At 47.5% G+C, this 22,500-nt stretch overlaps 1 protein-coding gene across 35 annotated transcripts in view; it reads left to right on the forward strand.

Moving 5' to 3' along the window:
• celf2 (cugbp, Elav-like family member 2) overlaps window positions 1-22,500 on the forward strand; it is a 164,314-nt gene that overhangs the window by 35,864 nt on the left and 105,950 nt on the right. For 6 of the 35 annotated variants that reach the window (XM_035616843.2, XM_035616868.2, XM_035616883.2 and 3 more), the window contains exon 1: window positions 12,910-13,083. In XM_035616843.2, the coding sequence (XP_035472736.1) occupies window positions 12,968-13,083 (116 nt within the window). In that variant the 5' untranslated portion in view covers window positions 12,910-12,967. Of the gene's footprint in view, window positions 1-497; window positions 534-12,906; window positions 13,084-22,500 lie in introns of those variants that run through there. The other 29 variants (XM_035616947.2, XM_035616957.2, XM_035617052.2 and 26 more) reach the window with 14 other exon arrangements.

Genomic DNA, 22,500 nt, shown 5'->3' on the forward strand with positions numbered 1-22,500 from the left:
ATTGGAACCATCACGTTTCACCGCCGTTCCCAAGGATGGAGCAATTTACTGTTTCGAAAGGCTCAGTGTGGGTTATTTTGTAATGTATGTTTGTTTGTTTTGTATGATATTTCCAGACGAAACACAGAACTTTAACACAGGAAACACGGTCGTTTCCCAGGGAACAGGGACGAGTGACCGATATGCCTGTTTTGGCTGAAGGACTGGTCGGGATTTGTGCCTTCTATTAATTAAAACTTTGCACATTGGCGCCCCCGTTGGCTAGAAAGAGATAACAGATGGAACACGGGGAAAACGTGTTACAGAAGAAAAGTTTTCAGTGCAGTGTGGCGGCGATGGGAAGTTCAGATGTTTACCGGTACCAGCGGAACATCGTCGGCGTATGAGGATAAAATGCTCTGAAACGTACATACCTGATATTCTCTTATGTTGTATTCTTTTAGATATTTACGTTTGTGTTTTAGTAAATGCTCATTTTTCTTCTTCTTGTCTTGCAGGCAGGACGCCAGCGACCTCTCTGGACCGATACAAAGGTACTGTCCAACATCTTCTCTTCTTTCTTCTTCTTCCTCTCTTTTTCTGTCTTTTACCCCTCGCTCCTTCCTCTTCCCTCCTCGGCCTGGTTCTCACTGAGGCATGTGGCGTATCTCCAGGCTTCAGGCCAGACACAGACCGACTGTCTGACTGACTGACTGCTGGTGTTGGCGGTGTTGCTGGACGGGGGGGATAACGCAGACAGACAGGACGCAGATGAGACGAGGTGGTGGGTTTAGAGAGAGAGAGAGAGAGAGAGGGGAAATTGGAAAGGCGAGATGTGACGCGGCTCAGATCTACGGCCGAGGAAGGGTCATTAAACTAAACCCTTCGGCGACAGAGCGGCAGATCAAGCGAGCGGAGGGGGAGAAGTTTTAAATAAGGGCCGATCTTAAAATAGCAGCACCTATTCCTCATCTGAGGCAGAGGTAACTGGAAGAGGACGAATCACGCCGTCCTGGAAAAAGATACTTCTTCACCTTCTGTGGTCCCTTTAACATCAGAGGAGGAATTGAATTAGATCTATAAGGCTTTATGATAAGGATAAAGATAATCAAAGGCGGTGCTTCCTGTTTCCATGTGTTTATGATGTACAAGTACAAAAACCTTCAGAAAGTGTTGCTGCCGAGTGTGGTCATCAACCGTCGGAGTGTTTTTCATTGTGATTTGGGTGAACTTCACCTTTAAATTCACACTTCACATAAGAACAGGATTTTGATTATTTTTGCTTTTGGAGTGTCAGTGTTTTCCTCTCGCCGCGGCTGAATAGTTTGTCTGAGTACACGCTCTTCTCTGAGCAGCTGTTGAGACGAGTGTATTCTCCAGTGTTTTTTTTTTAGTTTTTTTTTTTTTTTTTACAATGAAGTGTTGTTGTATGTCAGTAAAAATCACATCTATTGTGAGAGGACAAATAGACCACAATGGGTGATGAGTTGTGAGTTGGACTCGGAAATAAAAGGAGCATAAAGTTCCTGCGGAGAAAATAAATGTGACACTGGTGTCTTCAAACCGTTCCCTATTAGAAAGAAAGGAAAGGAGAAAAAAAACGTACGAGGTGACGAAATGTTCCCAGTGATGGATTACCTTTGTCGAGCCAGTCGAGTCTCGACGAGCTGCCTTTTTTTTTTTTTATTCTTCCGTGAAATGAAGTGGATCTAATGGCTCGCCGGAAAGTGAGAAATCCATTTAAAAAACTTTCAGTACATTTGGAAACACGTGCGGCGTTAATGTAAAAAGAATATGCGTTTTTAATGTGCTGGATCATGACCGATCATTTGATGTCGTCCTTTAAGTAACTCTGCAGCCGTACGGATTTTTTATTTATCGTCAATTTAATCTCTAAGTAAGGTCATCAGGAGGGGGGAAAAAGGGATGGATTGTCTCCATCATTTTCTCATGGCTGAATTGGAATATGTTTTTTGATAATAGTATGATGCAGTATGAGTGAAAAGCTACAGCTGGTGGCTCAGCAGGTCAAAGAGATCCGAGAAAAAACCACATGGAGCAGAGACACAAAAGGGAAAATAGAGGCGACGACTGTGGCTGTGAATAATTAGGCAAAATAGTTTGCTATTGTTTTTCTCTCTGATTGGAGAAAAACAGGCGAGGCTGTGACTGTCGCCTGCACACACACACACACACACACACACACACACACACACACACACAAATGATGTGTGTTACGCTAATCCACCACACAGCTGCGTCATTCCGGAACGTGTGTTTACTTCTTCTCTGCCTTCGCCACCACCACCATCAACGCCGCCGACCCCGCTCAATCCCCTGCAAAAACAGACACACACACACACACACACACATTTACACACAAGAGAGAGAACTGGGTGTATAATTTGATCCTGTGCGCTCTCCTCCTCTAATGAAGCTCTCTGGCGGTTTGACTGACACCCAGCTCGTTATTTAAGCGTCTGTTTTGGGCCGAGAGGAGGAAGAGGAGCTGAGAGGAGGAGGAGGAGGAGGAGGGAGGAGATGGGGAGAAAGAAATAGGAAAAGTGGAAACAAGGGAGCCGAAAGAGAGGAGAGGGGGTTAGAATTGTGAGGATGGAAAGGCAGGAAATGAAAAGAGGCAGGACAGACGGAGTAAGGATGGAGGAGAGGATGAGTCAAAAAATGAAAGGGGGGTGACAAAAGGAGGGAAAGATGGAGTGGGGTTTTAAAAAAGTGAGGAGGACGGCAATCAAGAGAAAGAGAAGGCGGGAGGGGAGGGGGACACGAGTTGTACCGGAAACAGGGACGATAAAGGGTGTGAAGGGATTGTGTGCGTGAGTGTGTACATCAGTGTGTGTGTGTGTGTATAAAAGTGTGTGTGTGTGAGTGTGTGAGTGTGTGTGAGTATAATTGCAGGTCTTTGTGCTGATAATGTTCTTTGAAGCCACACAGCTGATAATTAGCGTTCGCGGCACCACTGATGCCTTTCAGCATCGGTCATTATGAGCCGCAAACCCACTATTGGCTCTGACGTGACCTCCTGAGACAGGAAGGACACGCCGCGCGCACACGCATGTGCACGTGCACACGGCACACCGCCCTCATGCGGGAAAAAGAGTAAAAAAAAATACACAAATGGTCGTAAACAAGTGTTGATTAGTGTATGAATAGCGTCAGCTCACAAGTGGAACAGATACAACAGCTCTCTGAAGGCCTCAAGTTCCTCTTTGGCACGAGGGGCTGCAGGTGTGTGTGCGAGACGCACAAATGCACACACAGACACAGACACACACTTCCTGTTTACAGAGCCAGACACACAGACAGCAGAGACTATAATTACAGGGATTCACACAATGTGGCGTCCCGGTACGCTGCGTCCGTTATTGCCTCCCCGGTTGCCACATGACAACGGCGGTCCCTTCGCTACAGCGACTGCTCTGCGCGCCGCTTCTTTCTGGCCCCGCCCCCCCCTTCCCCCCTCCGAGTATTTCCACATCTGAATATTTATGAGACAGGAACCGGCTCGCTGCAGTCAGGAGACACTGGCTGGAGTTTTCCCTCTCTCTCTCTCCTCGACGCTGAGTGGCAGTGATCGGCTCCTTCCCGAGCTCCTGATTTATCCCGCGGCAAGAAAATGTCCGACAAGAGACGCGGTGCGGGAGATGCGCTTTTTCTAAAAACGCTCCCAAACTGGGAGAAATGGCACCGTCAATTGACAGCGAGGAGGAGTTGGTTTAGTTTGGCCGTTTGATTTTTATTCTCAAAGTGAAACAGGACGTATTTTCTACAGAATTCCACTCTGCATATTGGCGGCCCCCTGGTGGCTGCAAAAGAGATGACAGTTTAAATACAGAATAGTAAGTGTTTTAGTGTAAAGAGTTTTTCAGTGCATGGTGGTGGAGACAGGAAGTTCAGATTTCTGAGGATCTTTTTTTTTTAAAAAGTACAAGTAACAGCAGAACATCATCAGCATACGATGATAGAAAACGGTTCTCAATTACAAGAAATTAGACACATTTCTTTGTCGTGATTACTGGTTTTACACCAATTATCTTTAAATACATATAACATTTTCTTGAATGAGTAGAATAGTATTTCTGTTTTTGGTAATTTGGGTGAATTGACTCTTTAAATTTCCCACCTGGTCGCAGGATTTGTATCTGTCTTTGCTCATGTCACGACTGTCACAGCAGGGAAACGTGGGATTGAGATTGTCATTGTGTTGTTTTGTTTAATTGTGAGTGTCTGTGGCGGTGTCACGCTCGCTCTTCATCCATTTTTCATCGAAACACATGAATTATGAACGACTGCTAATGGCGACGGCGAGGAGGACGAGGGGAGGGGGGAGAAGAATGTGTCTGCTGAGAGGTGGACAGACGTTTGGATATCTGTCCCCTCTCTCTCTCTCTCTCTCTCTCTCTCTCTCTCTCTCTCTCTCTCTCTCTCAGGAGTGTTTTCTTTCTCTCTGAGTGACACACGGGTTCAGTGTGTAAACGACACACACACACACACACACACACACACATGTGTCTACACTGGGTGGCAGGTGAACATACAGTGACTCAGGAGGGTCGAACTCTTCTGTGTGTGTGATTCAGACCATTGACCTGGAACACATTGGGTAGTGATAGAATAAAAACTATTACACACACACACACACACACACACACACACACACACACACACACACACACACAATGACTATAATGTCATTATTTGTGTTTTACTTATGTGTTGTCTTGTTATGTTTGAATTAAATTATTTTATGTGTTAGTAATACATAATAACAACATTAATAATCATTTAACATTTCACTATTTCATTAAAATTATTGAATTTATATCATTTTACGTTTGTGTACTTAATATTAACTCAGCTATTTTAATTATTCATACTATGGTTTGTTTGCTTTAATTATTCATAATAAGATAAATAGGGCGTACATATTTTTGCTCCCAAGATGGCGGCAGTGGCGGAGGTTACCATGGTGATCGCCGACTCGCATCCACAGATTGTTTGTTCTGTTAAGACGTACAGCAGCTCGGGAAAAAAATCGAATCCACCAAAACTTTTTCGATGCGCCCTTTGTCACGTCGTCCGACCTCCTGAAACACTGACACACACACACACACACACAGAAACACAGAAACACACTTAGAGCAGCCTATTGGAGTGCTCTGTCTTCCAGCTGATGCTCTCAGAGGAGGACAAGGAGGGTGGTTGCCTGTGTGTGTGTGTGTGTGTGTGTGTCTTCTTCACATTCCAGTGCTTTTCTGAAACAAGCATTTATTTATAATACATGATTTGTTATCACTGTACATTCAGGCCTGATTGCCTGCTCACTCGTACAAGCAGCTAGTGACCCAGCGGGGGAAAAAACGACAGAACAACAAAATAACCGTTGTGTCGCTGTAATTAATCATTATCACATTAATTTTGAGACGTGTGTATGATTACCACACCACTCGCAGGTCGTTGTTTTTTTTTTGTGTATTATTAAATCACTTCACGGAACAAGAGTGTGTGACGTGGAGAAATATATCTATATATTCTTTTTATATAGAAACAACATATCTCGCCTCTCTGTTTCGGTTACATTTGATCGTTGGCCCGTTTCCATTTTTATTTTTTGGGGGGATTTATGCACATACGCACGCACGCCTGTGTGTGTGTGTGTGTGTGTGTGTGTGTGTGTGTGTGTGTGTGTGTGTGTGTGTGTGTGTGTGTGTGTGTGTGTGTGTGTGTGTGTGTGTGTGTGTGTGTGTGTGTGTGTGTGTGTGTGTGTGTGTGTGTGTGTGTGTGTGTGTGTGTGTGTGTGTGTGTGAGATGCTGGGGGAACTCGTGTGACGTTTTTTGTTTTTTTCGCCCCTTTTTTTGTTTGAAAGGCTCCAGATGGTTGAGAGACAGGTGAGCCAATTAGCAAGTCTCACTACACACAGCAACATCATCACACCGGCGGAGCACGACAGACACACACACACACACACACACACACACACACACATTCTACATTACCGTTGTGTTAACATCACCAACCATAATGCCTCCGACGTGTCGCTCAATCTGTCAATACGCCGTCACGGGTATGAAATAGATTTTTCGATATGTAACGACACCGGGAATGATGACAAATGATCCTGGGGATTGTTTTAACTTGTTATCACGACCGCCTGCGACAACGTACGGTGCCCGCTGTGTGTGTCTTCCCCCACATTATGCGCGTTTCATACGACCCCGACAACAGAAAGCATAATGGGGCAGATTTGAATTGATTTGCTTGTATATTCATTTATTTTCAAGGAGCCAAAAATATGTCGGCGAAAGCCTCGCCGATGTTCATTATGATTCTAATGAAGTCGAGAGCGGCACAAAAGAGGAGAGAGCGGCAGGAAGACGGCAAGTCTAAACACGGCGACGGCGACGACAACAACAGCCTCCACGTCTCTGTTCCTCCCTTCATCCCTCTGCTCCTTCTCACGTCATCTCCTCCGCTCCGTCTCTGTGCTGAGTTGCTGAATGTTTCACGTTAATGAGCCGACAGACACTGTGGAAAACACCTGACCCCACACATACATCCCTCTAATGCAGCACACACGCACACACACAGTTATACTGCAGTTATTAATTAGGTGGCTTCTGTTTTGTTTGTGGGGTTTCTTTGCGTTTGCTATATTTTGGATTCGTTCACACGTCCTTGTCCTTGGCACAAACGTTCGCTCGGTCTCAAGGGTGAAAGGTCAAGGCCACTGTGACCTCACCTCCGTCCCATGACCGAGATCATAATTTCACTTTTCGCCCGATACGAATCTCTGGTGCAACACCTGACGCCAAACTGTGGCGATTATTTAGATCTTCTTCGCTGCCGCGTTGAAACGTCATCTGGAAAAACATGAGCTGCTTTTCAGACATTTTTCCTGAATGTTCCAGGATGGGCTGGACTTTTCCTTCCCGACCCCCCCGGGTAACATTTCAGGACAATGTCAGGAGATGTTCTCCTGCTGCTGTTCTCTCACTTATGAATGTCAAACTCCGGGCGCACTTATGGATGTTCACGGCAACTCACCTGGTTCCGGGGGCGGAGGCGTGCGACCGCGAGTCTGTGATTCGAGTTCTTTTTTTTTTAATTTGGGGATAATTGAGCGGCAGTGACGGCAGTTTTTTCCCCCCCACCTAATGGAAGGGGACAAATTAATCTCCCTGTGCTAATGTCTGCAAATGGAGCAGGACCACTCGTGCCACCACCACACTCCAGCGACCTGCTGCCAGTGTGTGGATGATTGAGTGCACGAGGTTAAGGCTGATTATTAAACCTCCGCCAGGTTCTCGGATGAGGGGGTTATGACGCGGCTTTGTTTTGCTCTGGTACACAAACTTCTTTAAAGCTCTACGACGTATTTTGAACCAACCTACCAATGGAAAAAACATTTTTACTTTATCTTCTTCATATTGTTTAGTGTAGGAATAACAGAGTACCTTTTCAGACAGTTTCTTCTGAAATATTATTATTTATGTTATAAGTTTTCATGTTTTTCACATGAAAAGTGACAGGAACTTTTGTGTCACCGATAAAAAAGAGAAAGAGGAGGCGAGTTCAAGCCCCGGCTCCTCGTCCCTCCAACACAGCTGACCAACAGCGACAGGAAGTGGGCAGGAATGTCGGATTGTTGGTTTCAGAAAGTTAAAGAAATGCTCCGACACCGGCCCCCGAATCTGACGTCAGAGCGGTGTAGGAGGAGAGACGGGTTCTGAACGTCTCCGATCATCTAACGAGCACCGAAGGAGCCGACCGGCAAGTTTACACTGGGGGGGAAGGTTTTGGCACGAGGTCTTGAAGAAACTAGTAGAGACTAACAAGTAGTTAGAATTGACATTGGAGAAAAAAACCTGAAGGAAACTTTAGGGTCTTATTTTCCTGGTAACGCCAGAAAATTGTGAACTTGCCATCAAATTGAAAAGCTCAAGCAAGAGCAACGTACTTCACACTACTTCACGATGTAGATCTGCTAATGGAGTATCGCATACGGTCGCTTATCATTCTTATTATCATGCCTGTACATTGTATGGACTATGGATGTCAGCTTGTGAAAAGAAGAGCAGAAGTGAGGCTGGAGACTTCAGGAGACTTCGACTTGCTCTCTATGACTTTGAGACTCACTCGTTTCAACGTAATCTTTTCCTTTTAAAAGCACCGTGCACTGCAATAACTAATTAGCTGTAATTGACTGATAATGGAGGAGCGTCGTCCGCTCTGTTGGGTGTGGCTGCCTCATCGCAATGAAGTTAAAGTAAAATAGCCGTGAACACAAATCGATGACACCGACCTTCAGTCCGGCTGCAGACTCGCATCGGTGTTTGTACATATGTCCGTGATGGTTTGCAGAGGAAAACCCGGCGGGTGAATGTCGTCCTACGCTCCCGTCTTAATAGCCCGTGATCCTGCAGCCGAGCGCTAAGCCTCTTGCAGCGGACGACCTCCAGGGGAGATTGTGTTGCTGCTGTTGGGAGTACAGAGGAGTTGATTACGCGGCAGTGCCGGGGCTTTGTTCTGAGCACATGCCCGTCCTTGGCTTTGGAGAGATGGGATGAAGAGGAAGAGGAAGAAGAAGAAAACGGAAGAAGAAGAAGAGGAAGGAGTCTTATCTCGCCCCCCCGGGGGGTCTCGCATCCTTTCATTCCAGATTGTCTCGGTGACCTTCTGGCCCCCTCGCCTGGTTCACCCCGACCCGGCCCCTGCATCGCTTGTTTACTCTCCTGTAATGACATTGTCAGCGGCGACAATACTTCCGCTTATCGCAAGAGGTGTCGGCCGCCACAATGGATGAATGGCGCCGTAGTGGAAAAGGCGAATTCGTCCCGTTGTCATTCCCCGAGTCTTTGAAAGCGCTCTCCCACTCGGCGGCAGATAAGATTAATTCTTCATATCGCGGCGCTGATTGCGGAATCTCGAATCTAATGCTATTTTTTATTTCTCACTCCTCCTCCTTCGCTCCTTTTCTTTCAAACTGCAGAGTCAAGCATTTGTTTTTTTCTTCCGTGACTCTTTGGGGAAAAGAAATCTAAATAATTTATCTGTGTTTTGGTGCATTTTTCCTCCTCCTGTACTTGGGGGTGGGGGGGGGGGGGGGGTGAAGAGAAATGGAACGGAGACAGACACAAGGAAAGGCGGATGAGTGGGATTTTTTTTCTTTGAATGGGACGAACGTGAGCGGCATGCTGACGAGAGTAAGAAAAGGGGAGCGGAGGATGTGCAGGAGGGAGGCGGAGGGATGGAGCGAGCGAGCGAGCGAACCCCTCGCTCGGCTGGAGAGCGGCCTAAGAGGAGCCGGCAGACTTTGGTAATCCCTCTTTTATTAATGTGAAGCCGAGCTCAGCAGAACGCCGGCTCACAGACATAACACTGACTGTCTGTAGTTCCGTCGCCCTCTTCTACTGTATGCAGAAACTGCCTCTCTGGGCCGGACGAGCCCCCCCAGAGCCCCGCCCACCCTTCCCATTGGCCCTGCCGGCGAACTGTCAGTCAATTAAAAAGAAAGCGCTCGCTCTCCGGCCCGTGGTCCGGCGGAGTCTTTTGATCCCGCTCCGGTCGCGGCCTTGGTGTCTGGCACACAGAAGCATCCTGCGTCCTTGCCGAGGCCCCGCACGTTTCCATGACAACCTCCCTTACATCACTCAGTGCCCACCATGTAGCCAATGGGCATTGACCTTTCGCTGTCAGAGCGTGTTAGAGAGAGAGAGAGAGAGAGAGAGAGCGCTGCACAGGCACTCGCCGGAAACAACAAACACAAAATAGGTCATTAAATTGTAAACACAATTTAAAGGAGTCGGAGGCTGCTCGGTTTGAGCCGTGGCCTCAAGCTTCTGCGATGTCAGCTCCAGAGTGAATGACAAAAACAAGATGCTCGTCTTCAGAAGGCATGATGTCACGGCATACGTTCCCTGTTCTCCGACGACTCCCCCAACGGTTGACGTCAAGGTGAAAAGAACTTCCCCCAATGTGGTCCATTATGGGTCATGCACTTTGATCCCTACCGGCCTGACTCAAAGGTAGAAACAGAATCCTTGGGATAAAGGAAGCAACTGCACACGTTGGTGGCGTCACGGGCGACTCTGTGAAGGAGAGGTTTCATGATGTCACTTCCTGAGGGCTGATGTGACACAGAATCACTTCCCGATGCAGCTTTAATCACTGAATAACGACATTAATATGCTGTTATCAGCGTAATTGTCAGATTAGTAGTCATCGTCATCGTCGGCCCTTGAAATCTGAACATTTGCGGATCTTAATTTAACGTCGCTGCTGTTTTGGTGTCCTGTGTTATTGTGCTCTTGAGGTTCTGCTCTCGCCGTAATAAACCAGTGAGCGACATACGATGAGCGGCTGCGGCATCTGTTCAATTTGAGGAAAATCACAAGATCATTACATCGGAGTGACGATTAGTTCTGTCGGTGGCCGCGCTCTCATTCGCTCGCCCACGTGTCAATATTTGTCAGCGCTGCGTCGCCTGCCATCAGTTTTTTTTTTGGGCCCCGTCCGATTTTTTGAATGGTCAAACAGCAGCAGATGCGGAAAATAGGTAATTAAGTTTGAAGTTGGGGGGAAAAAGTGTCTGCTGCATTTTAATGGCGACGGCCCCCGTCACACGCCGGATAATTCAGGTTTTTTTTTCGATTGTTGTTGTTTTTCCAGTGAAATGCAGGTGCTGGGTGAAGACAGACGAGTTTGCCCTGTATGCCAAACATTCTAATGAAGCTCACGTACAATCCATAATTTTAACTATCCCCCCACCTGCCAGCTAGCCCCACACACACACACACACACACACGGGCATAGCACCCACTCACACAAACACACAATGTGCTCTAATGAAGCTGTTCTCCTCTCCGCTCTTTTTCGTCCCTGGCTCGGGCGAAACATGCATAAATCATAATAAACAGAGAGATGAATTTTTAATCAGCAGCTCCCTGCCGGTGTCTTCAGCCTCTCCGGCCTCCTATGGGGAGGGAGAGGGGCTGTGATGTGCCAGGTACATATATATATATATATATATATATATATATACTGTATATATATATATATATATATATATATATGTATGGATGGGATCTGGCAGGGCCTCCTCCGGGAGGGCCGCACACAGAGACATGCCTGACTGGGCTGCCTCCTCCCGGGCCTGGCCCGATCCGCTGGTCCGGCCCCGGTCTCCGGAGACGAACGCGATGGACTGAACCTGGTCCAGACCGACCGGGACGTCTGAGGAAGAGGGAACAATAGTCACAGTGAGACCTGTGGCTGGTCGTCATCAAAATGCATGAGCATAAATAAATTATATATTTAATTGCCTGACAGGAAGCTACATTTTTTTTCTTCTTTTTTTGTGTTTATTTGCAAAAATTATATCTTCAATGATTATAAAACAGGATTTAATGATGTTAATTGTTTATGGATGAACTGTTTTCTAGAGGCGAATAATTTCCAGAAAGTATCAAACCCTAGACAACCATTTTTTTTTTTAAATTTTGCAAAAAGCTTATCGCTGCAGCTAGCGGAAAGCTTGTCAAGCTTGAACTTCTGTTGCCCCCTGGTGGTTCCTGACGGTATGACTGTTTGGTCGCTGTGGTTCAGACGTCGGTAAGGACTTTTCCTCAGAGCTCCTGAGGAAGTCGTCGACTCCACTTTGGAGATTAACGGAGGAATAAGAAAGAAGAATGTTCACCGAAGCTCCTCCTTCATTTTCTGGCTCCTAACGTCAACTAGCTGCAGCGTTAGCATCGTGGCTAACTCAACGGCAGCGGCCTGGCTACTGTCCAAAGCAGGAAACAACTGTAATAATCACAATTAGCCTGGAGTTTGACGTCTGGTAGTGTTGATAAGGAGCTGGTTGTGATGCCTACTGAACTAGAGGAAAGAAAACAAACTGCATGTTGGTTTTCGAAGCGTCTCGAGTCCCGGAGCTTCAACGGAGCGAATGTCCGTCCGAGATTCACTCTTGTTTTATCTCTTTATCTGTCACTTCTATCATTCGTCTGCTTTCGTTCTCCCATCAACTAGTCCAGTTGTTTTTGTGAATTCTGCCATTTCCACCACTGGGGAGCGATACCGGGACGACGCTATTCTCTTCCTTGTTTTGGTTACGCAATGGGTGACTTTGTGACTTTTGTGAATAGAGTTTTCATCTTTATTCTGCGAGAACCGTGTCCTTTAATATCTTGAAAAGTTTCAGCTTCGACGTACAGCTGCAAAATAAAAACTCATTGAATACACCACATCCAGTGGTTTCCCCAATCAAATATATATATATTTCTGTGAGCTTCTTCCCAATCGCTCCTGTACATCTTTTGCCATGATGCACACGCTTTATTTACTTTCATAAAAACTTTATGGAAAAAGTGCCAAAGCCGAGTTAAGGTGTGTGTTTTTTATTCCATGTTGAGCTGCGGTGAGTAACACACACACACACACACACAGAGGCGATGTGAACGTGAGCAGCTCGGGGGGTTTTGTTGGCGCCGTGCCGTGCCGTGCCGCTCCAGGCCGGGCCGGGCCCATGTGGCCACGCAGGCAGGCGGTCGTCCGCATTCCGGACCGGAGCTGGGCCGCTCCAGAGCTGCAGCATTAGAACTCAAATAGGCCCGCAACAACACAACATGAGCTGAGCTGTCACAGGGGATTACTTCAGCTCGGCGAGCCAGCGGGGTCTCCACTGCTCTGCTGCTCCACCAGAGAGAGGGGGGGAGGGAGGGAGGGAGGGGAGGGGTGAGGAGGCTTGTTTCTTCGTGAGAGAGAGAAAAGGGAACAACGGCAGAGGCTGAGAGGAACAAGGCGAGAGACAGAGAAGCAAAGAGGTGGCAGCTTGTTGAAGACGACAGGCTGCGAAACAAAAACAGAAAGGAAGGGAGGAGAGAGAAGAGGAAGAGAGAGAGAGAGAGAGAGAGAGAGAGAGAGAGCGTTGAGCTCGTAGCCTGATAAGGTGCATCTGTTTGTTCTGTAATGTTGGAGCACTCATCCGAGCTGGGCTTTGTGGGCAGAGTGTGTGTCGATGCCGTGTGCTGCCCCCCCGCCGCCAGCGCAGGATCCACGAGGACGGACGAGCTGCTGCTGCTGAGGTACACGCACACATCTGTGCATGCACACGCACACGCACACGCACACACACAGCAGAGGCCGTGAGCGCCCATCATTTTTCTGACCCAGATGCTGCGTCCGTGCATCCCTCTGGGGGATTGTTACACTTCCAGGGAAGGTGTGGCGTGTTGTTGTTGCATGGCTGCTTGTGTATGAAGCAGGTCTGTGGGCATCTGCACATCTCTGTGTGTGTGTGTGTGTGTGTGTGTGTGCGCGAAACATCCAACGCTTGGACTTCTCTCTTTTTTTTCCCTTCCTCCTCTCTCTCTCTTTGTCTCTACTCACACCTCCGCCTGCCCTGTTCGCAGAAGTGTTTCCGGGACAAGCTGAGATCTGAGGAAGTAGAATCCAGCTACAGATTCGTATTTAATCTACCTTTCTAAATATCCTGCAGTCGTGTGTCATTCACCTTTGACATCGTGCATCACGTTTCCTGGCGTCTTATTTATATACGGTTTCTGTCGTACAGTTGCTGTTGTTGTTAAGGCCCTTCGGCTAATTTACATTTTTTATATTATTCCACCCACGTGCGCATGAATATGTATCGTTATATTCTCTTCTTTGGTTTGAAGAGTCGTAGCGTCTTGCGGTGTCAGAGCTGAAGTCTGAAGCTCCGGCTAATAAAATTAGTATATTGCAAAGTTTTGGAGTTACTGAAAACACAGATTATTCACGGGGTCTGAAACGTTTATCTGCCGCCACTGAAAATATAGATGGTGAAAATTTCCATCTGTTGGTTCATGCTGACGTCAGATATTTTCCGATAACAATATATATGTATATTGTTATACATATATACAATATACGATTCAAAAGAATATTATGACGGTTTTAGGTTTCCTTGGCTGTTGTTGTTAAAGATGCATTTTTTTCTTCCAACTTTAAACTGTAAGCGCAAATTATTTCATCATGTGACATGATGTGATGTCGTAGGAGAAATAGTTTGGGTTTTGAAACTTTAAGTTTTCAGCTGCTTTAAAACTCTGGAGACTTTGTTGTTTTTGGTCTTTCTCTCTCTCTTTAATATGATTTATTCAGGTCCGTCTCAATTCATGCCCTGACAGAGGGCCGATGGATGAACAGACAGTATATATATATCCTTCTCTGGGCAATGTTGAAAGAGCACGAGGAGAAGAGAGGAGGAAGCCCTGCAGCCAAACAATGTAGAATCCCAACTGTTCTCGTCCCCTCCGCCCCTACCGTACGGCATCTTTGTGTCTAAAGAGAAATGAATCATTTTTCTTTTAAACTTCCCGACGCTGCGACATTGTACGTCGAAACCCCCACCGGCCGCAATCTGTCTGCGCTCCCCTCCCGTTGCAGTGGGAAGATTGAGACGCTTCGTCTGCCGCGAGAACACGGTCGCGCTGAGGTCGACTTGTTTTTTTGCAACAAGTCAACACATTTCATCGATGTTTGCAGGTTGTAATTTATTGCACCATAATTTACTGACTGAATTGCCCAACGCTTCATTGGGTGACAAATGAAATTGCTTTCAAGGCGTGCACTTCATTTGCAATTTTCCCGATGAAAAAAATGTTTGTGGCTTTGAGCGGGTTTCCGCATCAGGCGCTTTTTGTCCCCCGCTCCGAACGACAGAAACACGGGGGAAATTTCCGAGACGTTTATCTGGTGTGCAAAAAAACAAAACATGGGGGACATTTTCACTCCTATGGGTCTGTACCTCAGCATCGTGAATATGAAATGAAATGACGAGCAGGAAGTTAAAAACACTGACTTTTACCTTTAATTCAAGCATGTTCACATCCGCCCTCGTACTTTAGTGTTAACTGTAATTCCCCAATGCAGAGGTAGACTAAGAATAAGAGTTATTTAAGGGCAAAAAGCATCATTTCTTTCCCTGGATATTCATTTGAAAATACCGGATCTCAATCGGACTGAAGGTGCCGAACACCAGACTGTGAAACAAGCAGGAAGTGAAAGATGGCGACATACAAAGAGTCAGAAGCGGGTTTCTGTTGATGAAGATTATTTGAATATGTTCGGTGCGTTGTCCCTAAAGTCGACGCGCAACAGGAAGTCTGTCGATTCTACACATCAAGATCCGTTTACTAGTTACTTAAAGGAAAGATGCTCACGTGACTTCATTCCTGTATTCCGAGGACTCTAGAAACCAGACCAGCGGGTGGATGTTTACCAGGCGGTTGAGGGTCTAAAGGAAACGATGCCACCGACTCACACCAGGAACCTGGAGTCAGGATTTTCTCAGCATCAATTTTTCCGGTTCACTTTTCAATCTCCACGAACTTCCGCTCCTCCCCAGGTTTCGTTCAAAGCCGGAGCTTCACAGTCGCCGCTTCACTTCCGATCCAGTGTGCAGAACCAAAAACGTACACACTCCAGGATGAGCAGAGGTACGGGAGGAAGTGTGTAAGAGGAACTTTAGTCTCCTTTTATATCCGTCCTCGTCTGCTCCACCCCGCCCCTCCTCTCCGTCCTCCTGGGCGTACTGGCAGTTAAACCAGGCGTCCCCTCCCACTCACCCCCACACAGTGTGCCTATCTAATGGTGTGGAGGACATTAGTCTCGTATTAGAGATATGACCGTTGGTTTAGAGTCGCTGCCTCTTCCTTCCCATTTTTCCCCCCGGCGGGCCCGTCCTCCTCCTCCTCCTCCTCCTCCAAGCCCTTTCTTTTTTTCTGCTAAACCAGCCGTCACAGCCCCGGCGACGGGGAGCGCACCTTGTCTCCGCTACAACGATTTAATCTGCCGAGCACCTTTTCAATCAAAGAGTGTCAGGCAGGGCCGCTCCCGACACGACTCTAATACAATGCATGGACACACACGTACAGGAAGCGAGGGCGGGCAAAGGCGCCGGGGGTGGAGGGCGGGGAGGGGGTGGTGGTTGCCGGCAAATACCTGCACGTGCACCGCACGTGCACCACGCTGCAGATCGATGCTCGCAATCACACGGGCCAAAATGGGCGCAGGTTTATCGGCCCCTGATTCACACACACTGCTATCATCACCTTCACACAATCAAGTGGGGGGGGGGGGGGGGGAGAGAGAGAAGAGGGAGGGACCAGAGCATGATGGGAGCTCGCAGGTACATGAAATGTGTGAATATGTGCGTGAAATGAATTGAAATGGGTGTGAAATGCATCTATTTGCGGGCGGATGTGTGTGTGTACACCTCCCTTTGTGTTTGTGAGTGTGTGTGTGTGTGTGTGTGTGTGTGTGTGTTTGAACGTGCATGAGTGTGTTAGAATGTGGCTCTTTCCATTTTGTGTGTGATGTGATCCTCCATTTTTCTGAGTTTGTGTGTGAGAGAGTTTGTGCACGAACAGTACGTGTGTGTGTGTGTGTGTGTGTGTGTGTGTGTGTGTGTGTGTGTGTGTGTGTGTGTGTGTGTGTGTGTGTGTGTGTGTGTGTGTGTGTGTGTGTGTGTGTGTGTGTGTGTGTGTGTGTGTGTGTGTGTGTGTGTGTGTGTGTGTGTGTGTGTGTGTGTTGCCGGTTGTTATCAGAATGACACCATCCTGCTCTCGCCCCAGAGGATCAGTGGAGCTGCACCAGTTTCAAATGAAAATAAATGAGAGGCAGTGACCGCTACTGCCTGGGTCCCACTTTAATGAGGAAAAGGAGCAGGGAGGGAGGACAGAGGTGGAGGAGGGAGGGAGATAGGGAGGAGAGGGAGGGAGGATGGAGTGAAAGGCGAGAGAGGGGGGAGAAATTGGAAAGTGAAGGAGAGATTGGTCGGAGTGCCGAGAGAGACGAGTGGAAGAGGAGGAGGAGGAGGAGGAGGAGGAGGGTGATGGAGGGGCGGGGCCGGTGATGAATGGAGGGGGCCTCTCTCTGTCAACGACGCGATGGCCAATTACAGTGTGAGCGCGCTCGGATGCGCCGCAGGTGGAGCGCGCAGTTTGTTCGAGTGGCCGGAGAATATCCCTCCGTCCTCCATTTGCATGGAGAGGAGAAGCGGCTGCACGGTGTCACGACTCAGCGCAGCGCCGAGGGCTCGGGTCTGCTCTCAACTGTGACAAAGTGGTGGGGTTTTTCAAAGAAATGTTCCGTTGTTACCGCTTTTCTCTTCCCGATACCGATTCTGATACCTGGACCTGACTCAGGTTGAAACCCTCTGAAACACATCATACAGAGAAAGAATGTCATAGAACTTCTCTTATGATCTAGTCGGACAGTCATAACTGAAGAAAACTACATAAATACATAAATAAATGTAGGAGTATACAACAATTACTTACTGTTAAATAGCTGTTGAAGTGCAGCAACAGCTTATAGACTTAAAGAGCTTTAAAGTTTTAAGCAGAACTGTAACAGTATGAAACACTAAATAAATCTAGGAATAAATAATTCATATAACAACAAGCTGTTAAAGACCTTTAGTCTCTATATTTCACAGTAACAGTATAAAACAACAATGTGGTTCACGACATCGCTGTTTCCAGTGTGAAATATCGACGGATTGCTGACATATTTCGTTAGCTCTGGCTAACGCTAACGGAAATCGCTTCTTCTTCTTCTTCACTGCTCTAACAACCGAACTTGCCAATGTGCGAAGAAGATCAGGACGTGAAAGTAAATTGCAGTTTTATCTGGATGAAACTACTTAAAGACGTGATATCGGATCGGTACATATATTTGCGTTACTCGCCGATGACCGATCCGGCATTTCCAGAATTTAGTACCGTTATTGGAATATCGCCTTATTTTTATAAGGCAAAACCCTGTATCTTTTTTTTTAATTCACAGATAAAACTTAATGTTTTGTGACCAGTATTCCAGATTTTTTAAATATTGTGCAGGTTTTACGTCCAGTTATTTCCCATGGCTTTATGGCTCCACTCACCGGTCGGCCTCAACAATAAAAAAAAAACCAGCTTATGTTTTTTATTGTTGTGTCTGCTCCATTAAGGATTTGAGTTCTTCTCCCTCTCTGGCTAATTAAAGCCTCTGGACAGTAATGACACATTCCCTTTCCAGCCCGTCCACACCTCTTACACATATTTAAACATCAGGTGGAGGGTGGGGTATCGGAGGAGGAGGGGCGGTGGCCTCTGGGGTATCAAGGCGTCATGGCTCCGTGTTAATCTTGCTCAGAAGAATCCCCGCTCGGCTCGCTGACAGTACGGGGAGTGACAGGCGGAGCTGAATGCGCTCGCTGCTCGCTGGGGGCATGAACACTATTTTGCTGACACAGGTCAAGCGTCCTCAGAAATCCTTGGTGCGAAGTCTTGAAACAGGATGAAGTCAAGTCGTTGCTTTGCAGAGGAAGGAGAAGACGTCAAACTTCACTTTTAACCTCCTGAAACACAAATTATTCACATAAACTCCTTTTTTAAAAAATGTAATTACTCTTTAAAAACCCCCTTAATCCTCTGGACAGTAAACTCCGCCACGACGCTTAAAGCTCACGTTCTCTTTTACTTCACAAACATGATATTTTGGACATTTATTTTCTTGTTGTCGACAGAAAACACATCAAATATTCCCGCTTTTCGCTGGCCCCACATGGCAGCAGGAGGTACAGTAGCTGTTTGAGGTCTAAGTTGTGACTGAGACAGTTTGATTCCTTGGTCTTTTTGAAGAGTTCTGTGCACCGTGAGAGGGATTTAGCAGCTACGGCAGTTTACCGGCTACGCAAGCTTAAGTTTGGCGTCAAACAGATTTATTCCAGGTGCTTTCGAATGCTTTGGAATTAAAACTTTGAACCCAGAACCGGGGCGGGTTCCGTCCTGTCGAGACTCAGGAGGTGCGACAGGAGCCACCGTGTTTCTGCTTCGGTGCGTCCGAGCGTCGTCCAGCCCAGTCGAGGCGGAGGCCATTAAAACTAACAGACGGCAGTGACGGTGTTGCCTGGAGGCCTCTTCAGGGACGGAGGACGTCAAGTGTGTAGTCATGTCGAGACCACCGGTGCGGACATTAGCGTGCGAGGATCAGTGAACAGGTCAGCAGGTATTTGTTCGACAGTGTTGGACTGTGCTGTCACGCAGAATGTGTACGATTGTGTCCACATGTACATGTGTCTATCAAGGTCAGATGGACATGATGGATTCGTTTTCTTCTTTTAACCCTTTGAACCAGTCGAAGACGTTATTGAGCGGGAGGCGGAGCCACGACCCTCGACAGGGCGCCAGGCAGGACGAACAGCCGTCCACGCTGGCGTCCAGACATTCTCAGAGTTCGCCGTTCTATTGGATGAGGAACGCAGCACGAATGGCGTGTGTGTTTAGAGCGGCAGGAGGCGACGATGAATCCAGCCGCGGGAAGCCGAGGTTTTGTTTTACACTCATCAACCCGCCCACTCGCTCAGTGTGAAAATTCCCAGAGATTTTCCCACATGCACCGACTTAGACAATTTACCAGGAAAAGTTCCCCGGCAACACACGACTCGTCTCAGGAAACTGTCCGGAGAGACGATGAAAACCACAGATACTGATCGGCCGTTCATTGTCAGTCACACCTGATCTGACGACGATAGACCTTTTAAAGGAAAAAAAATCCAAATAAAACCACACAGCTGATGCATCGGTCCGACCGCAGCGTTGTTCGCGTTTGTGTTGTTGTTCGTGTCAGATCGTGTGCAAAACAGGTCAGTGAGCATTTGGAGGCTGCAGCCCCACAGGTAGAGCTGGGATCCATGTTAACTGGAACACCGTGTCCTCACCAGAGTCCAGCACGGACCAATAACAACCTGACCGAGAGGGAGGAGAGAGGGAGGGAGGGAGGGAGGGTGAGAGGGAGCTAGACAGATGAAAGTAGAGGAGAAGGGGCGATGGTGGAATGAAATTTGAAGATTGAACGGGCAGCGAGTGTGATGGAGAGAGTGTGAGAAGAGAGACGTGACGGAGCATCCGTCCACTCCGTCTCTATTTCTGCTTCTGAACGTGACAGAATAAGGAAGTAGCGGAGGAGAGACTTGACTGGATCGGGTCACCTCGTATCATCCTGTCGTTTAGGACAGGACTCATACACAAACACAACATGAATGTGTATTTATATACATATGTGAACATGCACTGATCATAAATTGTTTTCTTCCTGTCCGTTCGGCCCTGGTTTTCCAGGCTCCTCACATGTCCACTTATGCTCAAACGCAGCTGCTTGCTTTTCTGAATTATTCATGAGCTCCTCATCAAATATTCACGTGTGAAAAAAGCCGGCGCCATTAGCTACCCACAATCCTCTCTGGGCGAGATGCGAGCGGGAGCGTCGGGAGGCCTGCATGATGAAGTTTACAGTGTCGTGGCTGCTGCTTTTGGTAAATTTTTCCTCTGTAAGATATTTTTTCATCCCGTCTTTGTCTCATTTTTTTCCTCACCCCACCCCGTCTCCTCCCCCTCCTCCTCTGCCCTCCCCTCTCCTTTCTAAAGTGATCGATTTGTATTGTTCGGGCAGCTGAGGCCCCCCAGCCCGAGGTGAGAGAGAGATGAAGGCGGAGAAAAGATAGGAATAACTAGACGGAGGGCAGAGACAGGAAAAGACAAAAGTAGCAGAGCAGGCGAGGGCAGGGGCAGACCTCGCCACGAGGGGGAGGCGGGAGAACTCGTGGGCGGGGGGGGACGTGATGGGTGAGGAGCGAGCAGAACCACAGGGAGAAAATACGGTGCAACACGAGGTATGAAATGTGAAATCGCGCTCTCAAGGAAGTGGACGCAATGATTTCTCCACAGCGAATGTGTCCGACGCTGTTGTACTTATTGTAGGTGAACCACAGAGGTGATCGCCGCTGTGCCAGAGCTGCAGAACTGGGCAGGGACACGGTGGCGGAGGACAAACAGCGGCCGTTAGTCAGCTGAGACGACACTGTGTGAACGCTTTCCATGAAATCTGCTCGAGGGAAAGAGTTGGCAGCGACGCGAGATTTGAAGGTTTGAGGTCGACACCTGCCAGACGTTTTTACCCAGATCCAGACTTCCATGTTTCATCATTGTAGATGTTCAAACACTCGTCTTTAGGTCTTGGACATGGTGGAAGGATCTTTTTGTACTTTATTTATCTCTAAAATTGAATCAGGAAGTCTCAGTTCCTCTAGTCGTATTATTTGACGAGGTTCATCCTGTAATTTATCACATTTTGACGAGCGGCGCTCAAATGATACGTAAATGAATCGACCGCTCGATTGATTAAAAACTAATCAAGACTTCTGATCATCAGAAAATCCTTGAAGCCATTTATCAAGAAGAGAGAAACCAACCTCCCAAAATGCGAGGATTCAGATTCTCTCTGTGTTTTATAGAACTGTACGTCGAAGGTCTTTGGGGGTTCGGACCCGTGGTCGGACCAGTCTGACCAGTACCAAGATCTCCACGGTCGTCAAGCCTCTCTCTGCCGTATTCCGCCCTCGTTCTCTTCGTCTTCAGTCCCGAGGCCTTGAGAAACACTCAAGGCCTCATTATCAACGTGTTCAAAGTTACGCTGTCGTCATCATCCCGAGGTCAGGAGGTCAAGATACATCCTGCAAAGACGTCACAGTCGGTTATCTAAAGCCCGGTTGTTCAGGGTCGCGCAATATATACCATTCAAATATAATACTCACTATACAGTACCTTCTTCTGTCATTCAGTGATGATTAACGTTCTCATCTTGTTGTTTTCTAGTAAGACTTTAGCAAAGTCTGTATTTTAGATGATTTGACGTTGAACGTCTTTGGTGTTGATTGGACGAAATGAACGATTTATCAAGGGTATAATCTGGTTTTCCAAGTTATTTACATGGAAAATCCCTCTTCATAAGCACCTTGGAGGAGGTCATACAGAATTTCCTTCCCCTTCATTGTACTAAGGTTGAGGCTGACACCTCCAAGTCAGATTCCTCAACAAAGACTATAATATTCCATAGGAGCACATGTGAAATATGATTTAGTGTGAACAGAATGTAGTGGAAAGCTATTTAGAGAACTCTGTTCAGATAAAAGAAGTCCACGTCGTGTTGGGGAAACGAGCGGGGGGGAATAGTCGGTCGCGAAAGCGATCGTGCTTGTCTTCTTCGGTCGTCACCTCCTCGTGTTGCCATTGTCAGTTCGCAAGAAGTGTTGGATTGGAGGTGATGAACTGTCATCCGGAACAACAGCTCTGAGCATCAAGTCAAGCCTGAACACGAATAAGCCTGCGACGGAGGAACGCAGCCGAGTGTGATGCAGCAGTTGGTTATATAATGTCCACCACCCCCCCCCCCCGTGTTCTGTGGAAAGGTTCAAGTGCGTTGAAACTCGCAGCAGCGCCACTCCTGGGACGACCGCGAGCCCCCGAGGCGCCGATGTCGGAATGGGCCTCTTCCCATCCACACTCTGACCTCGGCCCTTGCAAGTAAACATGCGAGCTGACCCCTGAGCAGAGCCGCGGGCCAAGTCCCACCCACGATACGTACACTTACCTCGCTGTATGTGTGCATACTGAGCACTTTTCCTCTCCATTGACCCA

Source organism: Scophthalmus maximus, chromosome 12, assembly GCF_022379125.1.
Source record: "Scophthalmus maximus strain ysfricsl-2021 chromosome 12, ASM2237912v1, whole genome shotgun sequence".
Classification (NCBI taxonomy): domain Eukaryota; kingdom Metazoa; phylum Chordata; class Actinopteri; order Pleuronectiformes; family Scophthalmidae; genus Scophthalmus; species Scophthalmus maximus.